This window comes from Psammomys obesus, unplaced genomic scaffold (assembly GCF_907164565.1).
Source record: "Psammomys obesus unplaced genomic scaffold, mPsaObe1.curated_primary_1811, whole genome shotgun sequence".
NCBI lineage: Eukaryota > Metazoa > Chordata > Mammalia > Rodentia > Muridae > Psammomys > Psammomys obesus.
Window position 1 is genome coordinate 20,015,862 of NW_026593286.1, and position 15,511 is coordinate 20,031,372.

General features: G+C 40.7%; 1 protein-coding gene across 1 annotated transcript in view; it reads left to right on the plus strand.

The window, feature by feature from the left end:
- The window catches only part of Abca12 (ATP binding cassette subfamily A member 12), a 161,862-nt gene extending 147,318 nt beyond the window's left edge, over positions 1 to 14,544 (plus strand). Inside the window, exons 44-53 of the mRNA XM_055616847.1 lie at positions 100 to 353; positions 2,930 to 3,134; positions 3,981 to 4,090; positions 4,366 to 4,507; positions 5,597 to 5,731; positions 7,670 to 7,773; positions 9,210 to 9,302; positions 10,410 to 10,515; positions 12,711 to 12,848; positions 14,437 to 14,544. Of these exons, the coding sequence (XP_055472822.1) occupies positions 100 to 353; positions 2,930 to 3,134; positions 3,981 to 4,090; positions 4,366 to 4,507; positions 5,597 to 5,731; positions 7,670 to 7,773; positions 9,210 to 9,302; positions 10,410 to 10,515; positions 12,711 to 12,848; positions 14,437 to 14,544 (1,395 nt within the window). The remainder of the gene's footprint in view (positions 1 to 99; positions 354 to 2,929; positions 3,135 to 3,980; positions 4,091 to 4,365; positions 4,508 to 5,596; positions 5,732 to 7,669; positions 7,774 to 9,209; positions 9,303 to 10,409; positions 10,516 to 12,710; positions 12,849 to 14,436) is intronic.
- The last annotated feature ends 967 nt before the right edge of the window (positions 14,545 to 15,511 follow it).

The window sequence follows — 15,511 nt, forward strand, 5'->3', positions numbered from 1 at the left end:
AAAATTGCCAGTCTGCATGAGTTTCTCCATATGTTTTCTTTTTCTTTGTCATGTAGTTGGAATCCTAAAAAATAATCCTTGTTATTTCTCTTGTTTCAGACTCTAGAACTTATTTCTGAAACCCTCAAGCAGATTTTCCTGATCTTCCCTCAGTTCTGTTTTGGCTACGGTTTGATTGAACTCTCTCAGCAGCAGGCAGTCCTGGATTTCTTAAAAGCATACGGTGTGGAATATCCAAATGAAACCTTTGAAATGGATAAGCTAGGCGCAATGTTTGTGGCTTTGGTTTCTCAGGGTACCATCTTTTTCCTGTTGCGACTCCTAGTCAATGAGTGGCTGATAAAGAAGCTTAGGTAAGCCACATGTATACAGTGTTTTGCCTCCGTATTTGAGTCGGAATTTTCAGGGATGAGCAAAAAGCTTGATGTCTCCTCTAGTAACACAAGAAATGCTATCCTGAAACCTTTTTTAAATAATTTATCATTCATTTAACTGTGGTTAATAGTTGTCTAGCCTTTCTATGTGTCTTCAAGTGTTGATGTGGAGTAAAGAACACTAAACAAGCACAGTTGTTAGCCTAAAAGAGACTGAAAGTCAGTGATGGAGAGAAAACATGTTTATAAACCAAAAGGTAATGTTGAGGAAGATGATAAAGACTAGTGAGAAAGTGAGAAAGAAGTTTGAGCGTGTAGCATGGAGAGTGGAACTGGGAAGAGATTCCTGAAGTGAAGCAAGGAGAGCGTCAGCAATGAGAAGTGGGACACCGCTGAGTATATTTACCCGTAACCAGCACCACCTTCTAGGAAGCATTTTTACAGGTAGAGCACCACAAACCTCACACTTACATAGGCACAGAGTTATTCACCATACTAGTCATTTCTAATAGCAAGAGGGTGGAAACAAGCAATGTTCCTTTATTTAGGACTTGCTTAATTTATACATACATATTCATAAAGGTAACACTACTGAGCCGTTAGAAAGAGCGATCCAGGGGCAGGGGGTGTGGCTCAGTGGAGAGGAAGAATGCTTGCTGTGTAAGCATAGAACCTGGGTTCAGACGCTCACCACCTGCATGAAAAGCCCTGCACATCACAGCAGACACCTGTGACCCTGGCACTGTTGGTTGTAGGGTGACAGACAGATCCCTGGGGCTTTCTCTCATCATCAGTCTAGCCAGGACTGCAAGCTCTAGGCTCAGTGAGGGAACTCTGCCTCAGAGCAATACAGTGGGGAGTGGTAGAGCAGAACACCCAGCACCCATGCATGACTGTGCTTGGTCAAGTATACCTGCGCATATACAATCAAACACACACACACACACACACACACACACACACACACACATAAAACCTGTACACACAGAGGGAACGATCCAACTATCTATGTTGTATTTGTTCAAATATTTATTAGGTAAAAGTGAAAGGTTAAGAAATGAGTACTAAAAAAAAAAAAAGAAGAAGAAATGAGTACTCTATGTTACCACATGAGTTAAGGAGAAATTTACCTTCTTATAATAGATTATCTTGATTGTCAGTGTTGCTTGATGACTGATTACTTCCCACATTCTATTTTCTAGTGCCATTTGAACTTTAATATGTACCTGCATTACCTAGTAAAACCTACAAATTTTTATTAAGTAATAATAAAAGAAAGAAGAAAGAGAAAAATATTGTAGACTACTTAGGTAAAGATGATACAGTTTGATTAGAAGACTGAATAAATACAATGAGATGGTAGGCCATTTAGGCTTACAGTGTGGCTGGAAGGTTCTGGCATCTCTTGAATGCTTACTACAGAGATCTGGTTTGGATTTTACTTGACAAACGAATGGCAGTCTAAAGGCGAACCAGGGAAACCACGTGACATCTAAGCAGGTGTTATTTTTGTAGACCGAGACGCAAGAGTCAGAGACACAGGAGCAGCTTGAGATTACTGAGAAATGTTGGTAATGTTGAAGTTTACAAGAGAGATGGAAGGAGGCAGAAAAAAGCGGTCCATGACTGAGGTTTCCAAAGCATTTTCAGTGTTTGGAGACTGACCTCGTAAGTGGGCTTTTAGACTAGAGGAGCTATAAGGAAAACACCATGGTTTGGAATCCCAGGACTGTGCTTAAAAGAAGCAGGTATTTTGAGGGAGGACCTGCAATGACTTATTTGGTGGAATTTTAAAATGTTTCTTTTCCTTTGACTTCTTGTTGGTTGGGCAAGACACTGAGATGAGGCTGGGACCTACTGAATCTGCAGGGCTGATAATCCCAAATCATTTCCTGAGTCTTAGATGAGTTGTAAATAGAATACATAAAAAAATAAGTGGGGCTCGTATTATAGATGATTTAAGGGGAGAGACCTGCTAATGCCCAGCAGTGCCATGTTGGGTTCTATCTCCCTCCCCTGAAAAAATAAGGAGAGAAAAGAGAATATTGTTAAGAAGGTATATCTCATTTTAGACTTAGCACAGTAAATAGGAAGAGGAAGAAGAGATGGAGAAAGAAAAGGAGCAATAGGAGTAGGAGAGACAAAAAGGAGGAAGTACAAAAAGGGGTCAGAGGGAGAAGACAGTTGTTACAGTGATAAGGTAGGTGACAGACCTTGGGCTCATATGTGCTGAGTTCTACTAATGACGCTGAACTCCCTGTCGGAAGCTCACTCTCAGACACGCATCTCATTGCTACTGAAACCGGGATTATTCTCAATTTTAACAACATATCTATAGACATTTCATACATGGAAAGTGAATACAATTTACAAGCACTGTAGAAAATGTGGGGAGAACGTGCTGATGGCTGCTTACATTATTTAAACAGGATAGCGCAACAAATGTAAGAGCAGCCTCATAGTAGGTAGGTAGCATTCTATCAGGGATGTGAGAGCATTAAAGTGTCCAGACTGGGTGGCGTTTGCTGTATAAAATCAGTGGGTCTTGTTTTTAGGCTCTTCTTCAGAAAATTCACATCTTCGCCTATCATGGAGACAGTAGCTGAAGACGAAGATGTGCGGGCTGAGAGATTAAGAGTCGAGGGTGGTGCAGCTGAGTTTGACCTGGTCCAACTCCATCGTCTCACAAAGACCTACCAACTTATCCACAAAAAGATTATAGCTGTCAACAACATCAGCCTTGGGATACCTGCGGGAGAGGTAGGGGGCCATGTTTCTGTTTTTGTTTTGTCTTCTTCTGCAAATAGAAAACTCAAGCCCTGAGTATTTTCATGGGCTTAGCGTGTGTGTGTGTGTGTGTGTGTGTGTGTGTGTGTGTGTGTGTGTTTGCCATGTGATTCTCTGCTGTTTCCAGAGGAGGGTTCATCCTCAGCACACAGCATGATCTGAGCCTATTCTACTGTTGCTGTCTCTGGAGTGTACTATCAGCAGGAAGCTTGTTCAGGATGCTTTCTGGCACCTATCACTCCTAGGCCTATTCAAAGTCTGCCAGAAAGATGGCCATTTTCAGACGGTACATCTTAACATGCGTACACTTCTATTCTTATGGTTTTTACAGACACAAGATTGAGATGGCTTTGAAAGAAGAAAAAGAATATGGCTATTTCCCTTTAGTTTTCTGGGCAGAGCTAGAGACTGCATGCATCAAATTCATTCAATGACAAATTATTGCATTGGTGGCTTTTTCAGTGAAGTTGTGATTTTGTGTAAATCACGTGTAATCTGTAATTGTAACTTCCTCTTTTAGTTAACACATCTTACTTGAGGGGTAATTTATCCTGTCACATAAAGGGGCACTAGAGCATATGTAAAGCAGACCTTCTCTATATACAGATGTTCAGATGCTTAGAGGGAAAAGAACCTGTAATACTCATTTGTTTTAGAAAAGAAAGTTTTAGCAAATGCCAGCAGAACAGTATACTATTCAGAACAAAATCTAGTGATTTTTTCTTCCTGGGAAGATGCCTCACCCAGGGAGGAGGATGGAGCTGCTACAGCGACATGTCTCTAAAGCTTACATCTTCTTTTCCTCTCTCCCCATCTCAGTGCTTTGGCCTCCTTGGTGTGAACGGAGCAGGAAAAACCACTATATTTAAGATGCTGACTGGAGACATAATTCCTTCTGGCGGAAACATTCTGATCAGGAATAAGAGCGGGTACAAACCAATACTTCTACTTATTGAGCAAAACATAATTGAAATGGACTTTCATGTGATTTCATGACTGTGTTATTAAATCTTCATGGCCTAAGGAGGGGATCATGAAAGTGACCGGAAGTTTATTTTTTAAACCTTAACTGTGACTCTGACAATGAGATTTATTTTGGCCCTTTTATCAAAATTTTTGTCTACCTTAGCCAAGACAAAGCCACTAAACAAATACTTAGAGACCTACGCTTACAAACTTATATGTTCTGATCTTCTTCACTTAGATCCCTGGGTCATGTGGATTCTCACAGCTCATTGGTTGGCTACTGTCCTCAGGAGGATGCCTTAGATGATCTGGTAACTGTGGAAGAGCACTTGTATTTCTATGCCAGAGTGCATGGGATTCCAGAGAAAGACATTAAAGAAGTGAGTATATATGTAAAAGACTGCCTAATTGGAAGACCACTGGGGTTTCTGCTCCTCCTCTCATGATATCCCTAGCAAAGCCATCATACCACGTGGGAAACCATAATGGCCCTCTGGCCGGTGCCCCAACTTGGCTTGATGGTGCAGTCTATATCCACATCTGCTTTCAAGCTCGGCTTTTGAAGCTTCTTGGCCTGAGTTTGCTAAGTTCTTTTAAATGGATATTCACATTATGTTTGGCTCCAAGTCAAACCTTGACTGGTGATGCTTGTGTTTTTTAACTATTCAAATAAACATTGGTTCACGTGATTCTCTGCAAAATGCCCAAGTCCTACTTTTTTTTTCTTTCACTTTTTTCTTAAAATTAGTGTAGAGGATTGAACCCAGGGCTTCAGAGATGCTAAGCATATAGCCTACCACTTAGTTACAACACCAACCTTGCTTTGGACTTTTATTCAGTTGCTCTATGTGCCACTGCAACAATTTATTTTTGTAATGGAATGACTAAACTCTTGGGCACATTCCTTTGTTCTTCAAACTCTGGAGACCTGATGGGAACATCCAACTAGGATTCATCATTTGCTAGGTTACTTAGCTACAGAAATAAACTGCAAGAACCTGTGTGTGACAGTTTTAATAGCAGGTCAGTTTTAAATAGACCTAAAGTCTTTCTGACAACTCACGGATCAGTAAGATGAAAGATGAAGCGGGGTGACAGTCAATGGGAGCCTGCCTTTGAATGCTGTCTTAGTTCTCTTGATCTTGTAAACTTTGGAGGAGAACCCTGTGGTAGCAGCATAAGGTACAGTCTGCAACTGTAAACACATACAAACATTTGGGCGGAATGGTCCCATTTGAAAACATATCTCCAGGAAACTGTTTTTTCTTCCTTTATAGGAAGTGTTCATTTATAAGCAGTCTTTTAAAGCTGAAAATAAAACCTACGTTGAATTTAAATATTTTTATTTCTTCTAGGCCTGTACTCTCCATGAGAAACGTTTCTATTCACGGACATGTTTTGTTCCCTTTGGTGCTCTATGGGTTTGGGCAAGGGGCGGGTTGCCTAATTCCTCCTCTTCTTATCCACAGACTGTTCATAAGCTCCTCAGGAGGCTTCACTTGATGCCCTACAAGGACAGATCTACCTCTATGTGCAGCTATGGCACAAAAAGGAAGCTGTCCACCGCACTGGCCTTAATCGGGAAACCATCCATCCTCCTGCTGGTAAGGGAGACAATAAGAACACGGCCTTATAACTAGAGCAGCACATCCAGGCCTGTGTGTCGTCACCCCAAGAGCAGCGCTGTCAACATCCAGCACGGTCTCACTGTGTGCCGGTTACCGTCAAAGCACACATACCTCCACATTAGGAGAACTGGTATTCGAGAAGAATTTATTATCATGACATTGTTCGAGGGAAATATTTTTTGTCTGAAGCAATGGCTGGGGAGGCTGCAGAGAAAAAAACTCAGCGTGTGAGTGGGGGACTAGCTGTCACCAACGCAGGGGTTTCAAATAAGTTACAGAATGAGTCCGAATTTAATTCCCACTTATTGGTGAAATCATATTTTTGTTAGGTACTGATTAAGCGGACTACCAGTTTCCAATTTTTTTCTGAGGAAGAAAGGCACATTTTAGAACAAAGTGTTGTGCTAAAGTTATATTCCTTTGTAGCTTAAAAGTATGAGTTACTTAGCTTGTGAAGTGATAGAAAAAACACTATGTTGTTTTACGTGAACTCGGGAGAAGATCAAGAAATGCGTTCCACATTTATATTTTGTTAAGAGCTGCAAAATTTAATTGATCACCTGAAAATATAAATTGCACAGACAAATGATAGAGTGTTCTGCTCCCCAGGCCCAACCAAGCAAAGGGGCCTTTATTTCAGAGAAATAAACACGTCCTTATTTTGGAAGATTGCCTTCATTCAAGGACCTCCAGATTTTAAAAGGACCTTAACCGCATGCAGTAAAATCCAGTTATAAATCACCACATTATTCTAAGGATTAAGTCACACAGCGGTTCCAATCATTTAAACTGCCTAGACAGACCATCCTTCCAGAATACCGGAAGCTCATAATGCATTACATCGCTGCCAGTCAATGTTTATAATGGAACCCTATTGTGTAAGCATCCTTTAAATTGAACAAAACAGTCCTGGGGCATCCTGTGAGATAAAAGACACAAAGCTGTTTGCATGTAAGAGCGCCATGTAAATGTTATGTCGTAATGAGCAGAAGAAATACAGGCTACAGGAGGAAGACGCTGACCTTCTTCTGTAGATATTTACCACATATTCCATTTTCTGCAAAAATAGAATGGTGACAACACCTCCTTCATCATTTCCCCAAAGTAATGGCCGGCCGTTGCTTTGTTTAAATTAGCATACTGCGATGCAGAGTGAGTGGCTGATGACCCGATTCTTTCCCTCACACATACATTTTGAAATTCTTTTTCTCTAATCTTGACCTATAATTTGTTTCTAATATAACACCTGTTGGGATCCATTCTTGCTTGTTTACATTATCTATTGTTGCATTTTTAAAGCATACCTTTCTTTCCTCTCCAAATCTTTCAAAGCCTCATTTGCTTTGAAAAATATTGTGGATTTTTTTCCCCCCACTTGGCGCCTTCTACAAATCTTATTTTTATTTTTCCAAAGTGTCTTAAATTTCAATTAATAACAAAACCCTAAAAATACATGTGGAACATATTCACTGAAATGTCAAGTTATGTTTTCGTCTGCTTCACATGGCATATTATCGCTCACAGCCACAATCCCACTCTCAGTAGAAAGATGGCAATCTTGTTGATGGAGCTTCAAATATATATGTGAGAACGTAGAATTAAATGTGAAAACTCCGCTCTCCTGGTAATTGAAGCAGATTTTTTTCTTTCCCAGGGAAACATAAGAGACGGATATACAGTAACATGGTGTCAGCTTCACTTGAAACACTTCTTTAAACAGACTGACAATTTAAAATGCTTAATTTTGAGCTTTTGACAGCAGCAGAAAAAGCCCATTATGTATAAAACAAGTTAGTCACAGGACCTCAAAAAAACGATTTCTGTTCCCAGGGAGTTGAGACGCAGTGGTTCTTATAAAGAGCCTCATCAAAGATGAATTAATTTGATAAATTTTTCTGGTAATCCTCTATTAAGGATGAGCCAAGCTCTGGGATGGATCCCAAGTCAAAACGGCACCTCTGGAGGATCATTTCAGAAGAGGTACAGAACAAGTGCTCTGTCATCCTCACATCCCACAGGTAAACTGAGTCAGGGCTCGAGGGAGTCCTGTGTGACATGTGACCACCCTCCATTGTCTGGAGTATTTCGTTTTCAAGGTTTTGTGTCTGCCTGTCTGTCTGTCTGTTTCCCTCTCTCTCTCTCTCTCTCTCTGTGTGCGTGTGTGTGTGTGTGTGTGTGTGTGTGTGTGTGTGTGTGTCTGTGTTTGCATGTAGGAGTCAGAGGCCAGTTTGAAAAAGTCCTTTTTCCTTCCACCATGTGGGTCCCAGAGACTAGTCTCAGGCAGACGAGCTTGGAGGCAAGTGCCTATACCCACTGAGCCCTCTCCCCAGCCCCTTTGGAGTATTGCATGCTTGCAGAAGGTTAAGGCTGGGGTTTCACAGTGAGGGTGCCATGGCAGGACAAGCCACAGAGTCTCAGCAGACATTTTACCACGAGGCAGTTTACCATGACTTAAGACCTGCTTATTCTCAGCTGCTGTTCCCTACTGCCTTTCAGAATCCTTCCTCCTTTCCCACACAAGACTCCCTTCTATTAGTGAGGCTAAATGACCACTGGCCCCATGTCCACACACACTGCTTCCTCTCTCCACGCATTTCTTTGTATGTGCCTTCTTCCTGAGGTAGTCTTCACAAATCCTCTCAGGTTCTCATCTCACCAGGCCCTCCTGAATCCGTTTAGATGGCTCTCTTCTACAAAATAGCCCTACTAATCTCCTAAGTATGAGAGACACTGAAGCATTTTACCTATGCCTCTCTTGGACATTAGCCTTTCATTACGATTTGGATTAAGTTCACCTTTCATTATAGTGATCACACGGCAGAAACTAATTAGATCTGTTCATTACCGAGAGACCCTGTCTGTATCCCAGCTTTGCGTCCATCACCCTGGAACAATTCATTTTATTCCCACCAACCTCCGAAATGGCATGAACAGGGTGATAACTGGGACTCTCCCTAGGTACCATCGTCCGTAAAATGAGAGATCTTGTAACCAGGTACAAGTTAACTAGTTGTAAACCACCCCCCAAACCAAGTCAACTGGAATATGAGATAGAATAAAAGATGCTCTGGGCCATTTTTGAAATGCATCGCAGGAAATGTAGGTCTTGAGTCAAAGCTTGAATGGAACGAGCTTGAAAGGACTATCAGGTTGGACAGTAGAGGTGTTCCACACAAGAGAGATGGCTTCAAGTGTAAGGGGACAGTAATACACCCCATCTGAATATGTTTACTTTATATTTTAATTTATTTTTTTTTTTGCTCTTTCTCAAGAGAGATTTTTTTTTTTTTGTCATTTTGGTTGTGATCCTAGCCCTCAACAGCTGAGCTGTCTCAAGAGAGCTCTCAAGGGCGATGGCTACGGTGCTATAAAGAACTAGTTAAACATATGCTTATGAACTTCAACCCCATATCCTGTGCCCTGGCTGTTGATAGGGATCTGCTTCCTCTTTCAGCATGGAAGAATGTGAAGCCCTTTGTACCCGGCTGGCCATTATGGTGAACGGAAGGTTCCAGTGCATTGGATCTCTGCAACACATAAAGAGCAGGTAACCAACAAATGTGCTGTTTGCACAGGATGTAGGGAAATTGCTCCAACAGGTACTGTACCCCAGCATCCACTACGCAATGGATAAAAAGACTGAGATGAAGACCCTCCTCGTTGGAAGCAATCATTGATCCACTCTAAATTTAAATGATTTTGTTGAAAGTTTTTTGTGTTTTTTAGCTAAAATCCCCAAGTCTTACAGGGTTTGGAGCTCCTAATAGTCACAATAATAAATCATTTACAACTAAAATGCTCCCAGGAAGTACTTTCAAGAATGTACCCAATAACAAATTAGACTTGACACGTACATGAGGGGATAGATTTTTTAATCTACCACGCTCATTTGCCATTTGCACAAGCTTTCTGCAAGCTATTTAACATTTTCACCACATTGAAAACCTTTTAATCAAGAATGCATTGGGGAAGGATGCATAAATATCATATTAGCATCACATTAGAATTAAATTATTAGTTTATATTCCCAGGTGTACGTGATTTATAATATCTATGTGACTCTCCCGACTACAGGATACTTTACAGCTTTCCATACAGCAACTTAATTGTTTTATCGAAGTTGCTATCTGAAATAAAGACAAGATGATGACAGAGAAGTTGAGTTGTTTGTAGGATTGTCATAGCCTGTTTATAAACTCTGAGCTTAGGGTAGTTAACACCAGCACACTGACACCATATTAGTGTTGGAATCATTGTGTCTTTAATCTTCATGGCTGACATCAAATCTCTAATGACTGGCCTCTCAAGACCGTCTTCTAACTCAGTAGGAATTTAACTCCTGGAATTGACATCTACCATTGCAAACTGATGATTGTCAAAGAAAGCCAAGATTGTGTATTTTCATCCCGCTGTTGCTTTTACACAAAGATTCTGACACAGTATAGAGGCAGAAATGAAAAACAAACAAACAAACAAAAAACATGGCACTGAACTATTTCCAGTTTGCAACATGCTCTGAACTTTTATGGCAAAATGATAGTCTTTATATAAGAAAAGGGGCCATAATGGTTGGCTTGGGACCAATTTCATTATCTAGAATTCCAGGGGAGCTATTTTGGCAAAATGTAACTCATACTGTATTTTGCACTTTTAGGTTTGGACGTGGATTTACTGTCAAGGTTCACTTGAAGAATAATAAAGTGAACATGGAAACCCTCACGAGGTTTATGCAGCTGCACTTTCCAAAAACATACTTAAAGGTAAGTGATGTCTATACCTTTTGACCTTGCCTAGCTTTTCCAATGATAACAAGGTGTGTATTTGTTATTTCCTCATGGATCACAGCTTTGTTATTCATCCTAACCCATTAATTCAAGATTTAAACTTTAAACAAACAAGTCAAACCCCCAGATTACATTATATATTGTGGTGGGTATTTTAAATTAATCTAGTTATTTTTCATAGGTGAATCAATTTCTTTCTTGCCATCTTTTTGGCCATACTGGATTTGTTTTCATGTTGTATACATTACCAGTTTAATAATAACATACATACATTAGGGAACTGAGGGATGACAGGCATTATATGACTGACAGCATTTCTTACAAAAAAAAAAATTTGTAAGCTCACAATCCTGCAGCTGAGAGATTTTTATCTGCTTTGTTCCTCTCCTTTGAAAAATAAACTCACAAAGGTCTGAGCAATCCTCAGCTCTCAAAGTGATTGAAAGATCACAGATCTGGCTTCTTCTGGCTTATCCAGTAAAACCAAACAGATGGACATACAGGGATATACACATTTGAGTTTCATGTAGCACCTACATAATGTACTTGGCACAGAAAACATCAGTATAACATCCTTGATAGACAGGTAATTTGTACAACTTGAGGATGACAAATAATTGTTTTTAAAGGGGAATCAAAGTAGGATAATGAAAAGAGATTGGAAACCTGTGAGTTGAGCCTGCCCGTGCAGATGAGGTATCTACGGAGACATTCAACATCTCCGAACTCCATATTTTTTTTTTTTTATTTGTAAGCAGGAATAAACATTTATTTTACAAAACTGGTGTAGAAAATGTCTGGTGTCTTTGTAAACTGTAGGCCATTATATTAATGTGAAGTGATACTAGACAGCAAAAGTGCATTTTTAAAATAATTATTTTATCTTTATAAAACATTTTTTTTGCCAAAATCTCCCAAAACTTGGATCATTTCTCTAGGAATATTAGCTTTCAACATTCTTATCAGAGCCCATGTTTTTGTCATCAGAATCAAAAATTAAAAACACCTTTCCTGTATAAACTCTGTTGGCCTCACTCATTCAGTCACTTGCTTGTTGAAATGTTTATTTACTGAATTGAGATTACATTTTTCCTGGTATGCGCCTCCTGGGCACAGACCTAGAGCTACCCAAAGCTCTGCAGTAGAGCCTACATGCCTAGATAGAAATGCCTGGAATGTTCACTTGAGAAGTAAATAAGAAGGAAGGCCAGTTGACGTGGACAGGCACAATGAGCACACATTTATGGGACAGGCTCCAGACAAGGAGCGGAGAAAGAGGAAGTCGTGAATACCAGGCTGAAAAGGACCATCTGGGTAGGATCTACAGATGCCCCAGGAGTGGACTCCTGGGTGAAACAACATTGGATCTAACTAGTATTCAGAACCGATTCCATAGCTGCTTCGTGCCAGAAATCAGCATGTCTAGTTTCCAGGCAAGGGTGCTGCTGCAGCAACTCATATGTGGAGTGAGAAACAGCAAATCGGTAGTGTATGCGATGAGAGTAGCAGTGATGCAAAGAGAGAGGAGAGGTGGAGCTCGAGAGATGCCTTGAAGAAAAGCAAGCAAGCAAACAAACAACCCCTAAAAAACAGTTGCTAAATGATGAATGATTCAGAACATCAGGCAGTAGCAACAGATTATGAAGTAAATGATCCTAGTGATGAAAGTTTAAAAACTGAAAAGCCTTTTAAGGTGAATCGAGAAAAGTAGGGAACATCAATCGGGGAAGAAAAGCTTCTAGACAACACTACTGAAATCTAACATTTTTTAGCTCCTATCATTTGAGCAGCCAAGTCCTGGGATTTCAGCCCGATTTAACGTAACAGCAAATCTCCTAAAACTGACCGACAAGCTGGGCATAACCTGATGTGCGGGCCACATCCCACAGGGTCCCACGCCCCCATAGATGACAATGTGACTTTCGAACTATCCATGAATCCGGGATGTTTTGAAATTTTTCATTAGCTTTTTCGTTTGCTTTCTCCCTGATGTTCACAAAAATTTTCATCTCATCTCTACAAGCTGTTAGTTTCCAAATATGCTCAGTGTTTACACCACCAGCACGGCCCTCTCCCCCAAACCCCACCCCAGAAGGAACAACTTTCAGCATTTTCCCCAGCTCTCCATAAAGTGAAACCTGGTTGAGCTGGCTTCCTTTTGGTTCCTGCAGGATCAGCATCTCAGCATGCTGGAGTACCATGTACCAGTCACAGCTGGAGGAGTAGCAAACATTTTTGACCTCCTGGAAACCAACAAGACTGCTTTAAATATCACGAATTTCCTCGTGAGCCAGACCACTCTGGAAGAGGTAAGAAGTGTGCCATGATCCGTGGCCCGGTGCCAGGCGTTGGTTCTCATGCATCCCGCTTATGTCTTTTTAATGGCATTTAATTTACTTTTAATTAAATCGGTGTCTAATCTTGCACCTGAAAACCTTAGCAAAGAGCTTAATTTATTTCCAACTGCATTGGAGACATTTAAAAAAATAGATATAAAAGGCATTAACTATTTTTAATGGAGAAATGAAGGTATTTATTTCCATTGTATATGGCACCTTCTTCCATGAATGTTTACATGTACTTAGAAAGCAGGAAATCGCTGTCACCTACAAAATAATTAGCTATTATTGCTTCCTCTACTTTCTTCTTGGTAGGTTTTGTAACGAAGGTTTCCATTAATCGGGTTCCTGAATTAGGGTGTGTGGGGTGAATGAGAGAGAATATACAGGCTCTTAGGTTTAATAAATTCACACACTTAATATAGCAAATGTGGAATTTCTTTCTCTTATACATCTTAACTACTTTTCCACTCAATGCTAGCAGCTGCCTAGGTCATCCATCATCTCTGTGCTAAGTTTTACATAGCTCAACCAACAACCAACGAGACCTACAGAAATAAGGGATAGTGCTGTGCTTTATGGATTAATATTTTATAGGGACCTAAGACAAATATGGCTTTGACAAAACTGAGGAGGTAGGCTTAGACTTATTAGACCAACGTTGAGCATCATCATGCTTTGGAAAACTAGACTCTCAGTGACATTGAGATAAATCTACAATTAATAGGTTTAATGATTTTAAGCATGTAAAGAGACCTGCCTGTTGGATAACTAGGAAACTTAACATAATGGGAGTTTTTGACAAATTTTATTTTAGTGCATTACTTCCTGAAAGTAATGAATTCTCTCCTGACATTTCTATCCAAACATTTGATAGAGCATCAAGCTGGGCTTCTTATCCATATGTGACAAAGATATCAATGTAGATCATAGGGTTTATAGATATGTGACTAATAGATCCTTAAGTATAGCTTTAAATTTAGACTGTGACAAAAATATAGGCATAGTCCCAGAAATGGACATTATTTTAAAAGTGCAGTTGAAGCTGGTTGTCTAGAAGGACTTCTCAGGTGGCGTGCATAAACATCTGAGCATGTCCTGGTGAAACCTTTCTCAACTCGTGAGAGGACAGCTACGGGAGGAGAAGAAAAGGAGTTAGGGAGAGCGGGAAGCGAGCAAGCCAGTGAGCAAGCCAGTGAGCAAGGGTGTGTGTGGGGGAGAGAGGAGAAGATAGGAGAGGAAGGCTGGGAGAGAGAATTAAAACTGAGCAGCTTTACCAGGCCACCGAGGAAGACAATGCACCAGTCCTGATGAGACCTGATAGGCTAGGGTCAGATAGAGGGAGAGGTGGACCTCCCCTATCAGTGGGGGGGAAGGAGGGGGAGGGCAGGGAGGAGATGACGGAGGGAGGGTGGGATTGGGAGGAAATGAGGGGGGGCTACAGCTGGGATACAAAGTGAATAAATTGTAATTAATATAAAAATAATAATAATAAACTGCTTTCTTCTTTTGTAGACAAGGCACTAATGTCTCTCATTTCCTTGAAAAAAATATTCAGGTCTTCATCAACTTTGCCAAAGACCAAAAGTCCTATGAAAATGTTGATACCAGTAGCCAAGGTTCTACCATAAGTGTAGACTCACAAGAGGACGGGCTAGAGTCTTAGCGCCTGCAGCAGATTCAGTTTCAGCAAACAACCGACGGGTGCTTTTCGAAGAAGACGTCACTTTTAAACATCTCTTCCTTATAAAGTGTTACAGTGCGTGGCAAGCGTACAGCCTGAGACTGACAAAGTATACTGGGCATCAGTGAATGGTCTTGCTCCTGAAATGATTCCCCTGTACTCAACACAGTAAACATGCCATGTGACCCTTATGGGAAAGGTGACCCACCCACCTCACGGTGAATGTCCTAACTTATTCCTTTCAATAAAAGGACAGCTTCAAAGGCATGGGTATTAGTAGTTGAAAAGTAAGGTCAGGGAGGAAAAGTAAGGTGGATGGGGGAGACAGAATGAAACAATATAACTTGTTTCTAGAAAATAACACGCATCCATAAATCTAGCGTGTTATGTGACGTGCTAAGGGATGGATTAACAATGACAGAAAGCAGTGATCACAGTGTCTACACAAAGTGTGTGTGTGTGTGTGTGTGTGTGTGTGTGTGTGTGTATGTATCACTTTCAGTGCCTGTGAAGACATGGGGACATAGTGAGCCCCCAAAGTGCCTCCTGATAAGAATACAAAGAGACAACAGTTTACCCTGGTGGTAAACAAACTTAGACCCAAAGCTTCATGCTCATTGAGAGGAAACAGGGGTATCAGCTGGGCAGATCCCGAAAAAAAAAAAAAAAAAAAAAAAAAAGAAAGGGTAGAGACCTCACGCACTGCTGGCAGGCCACCTTTGTGAAACTTCTTCAGAAACCCTCGCCATTCTAGTTTCTCCACAGGAAGCTTTTCTGTGGAAGAGGACTTAATACGAAAATATTTTTTTCAGCTTGTCATCTGGCTGAGCATACCTGTGGTTGCTGGATAGACTACTTGATAACGCCAAGTTACATGTCCTCAGAAGAAGTGTTTTATGTACCCTTAGAGAGAGAGGAGAGAGAGAGTGAGAGAGAGGCGTATGTGTAC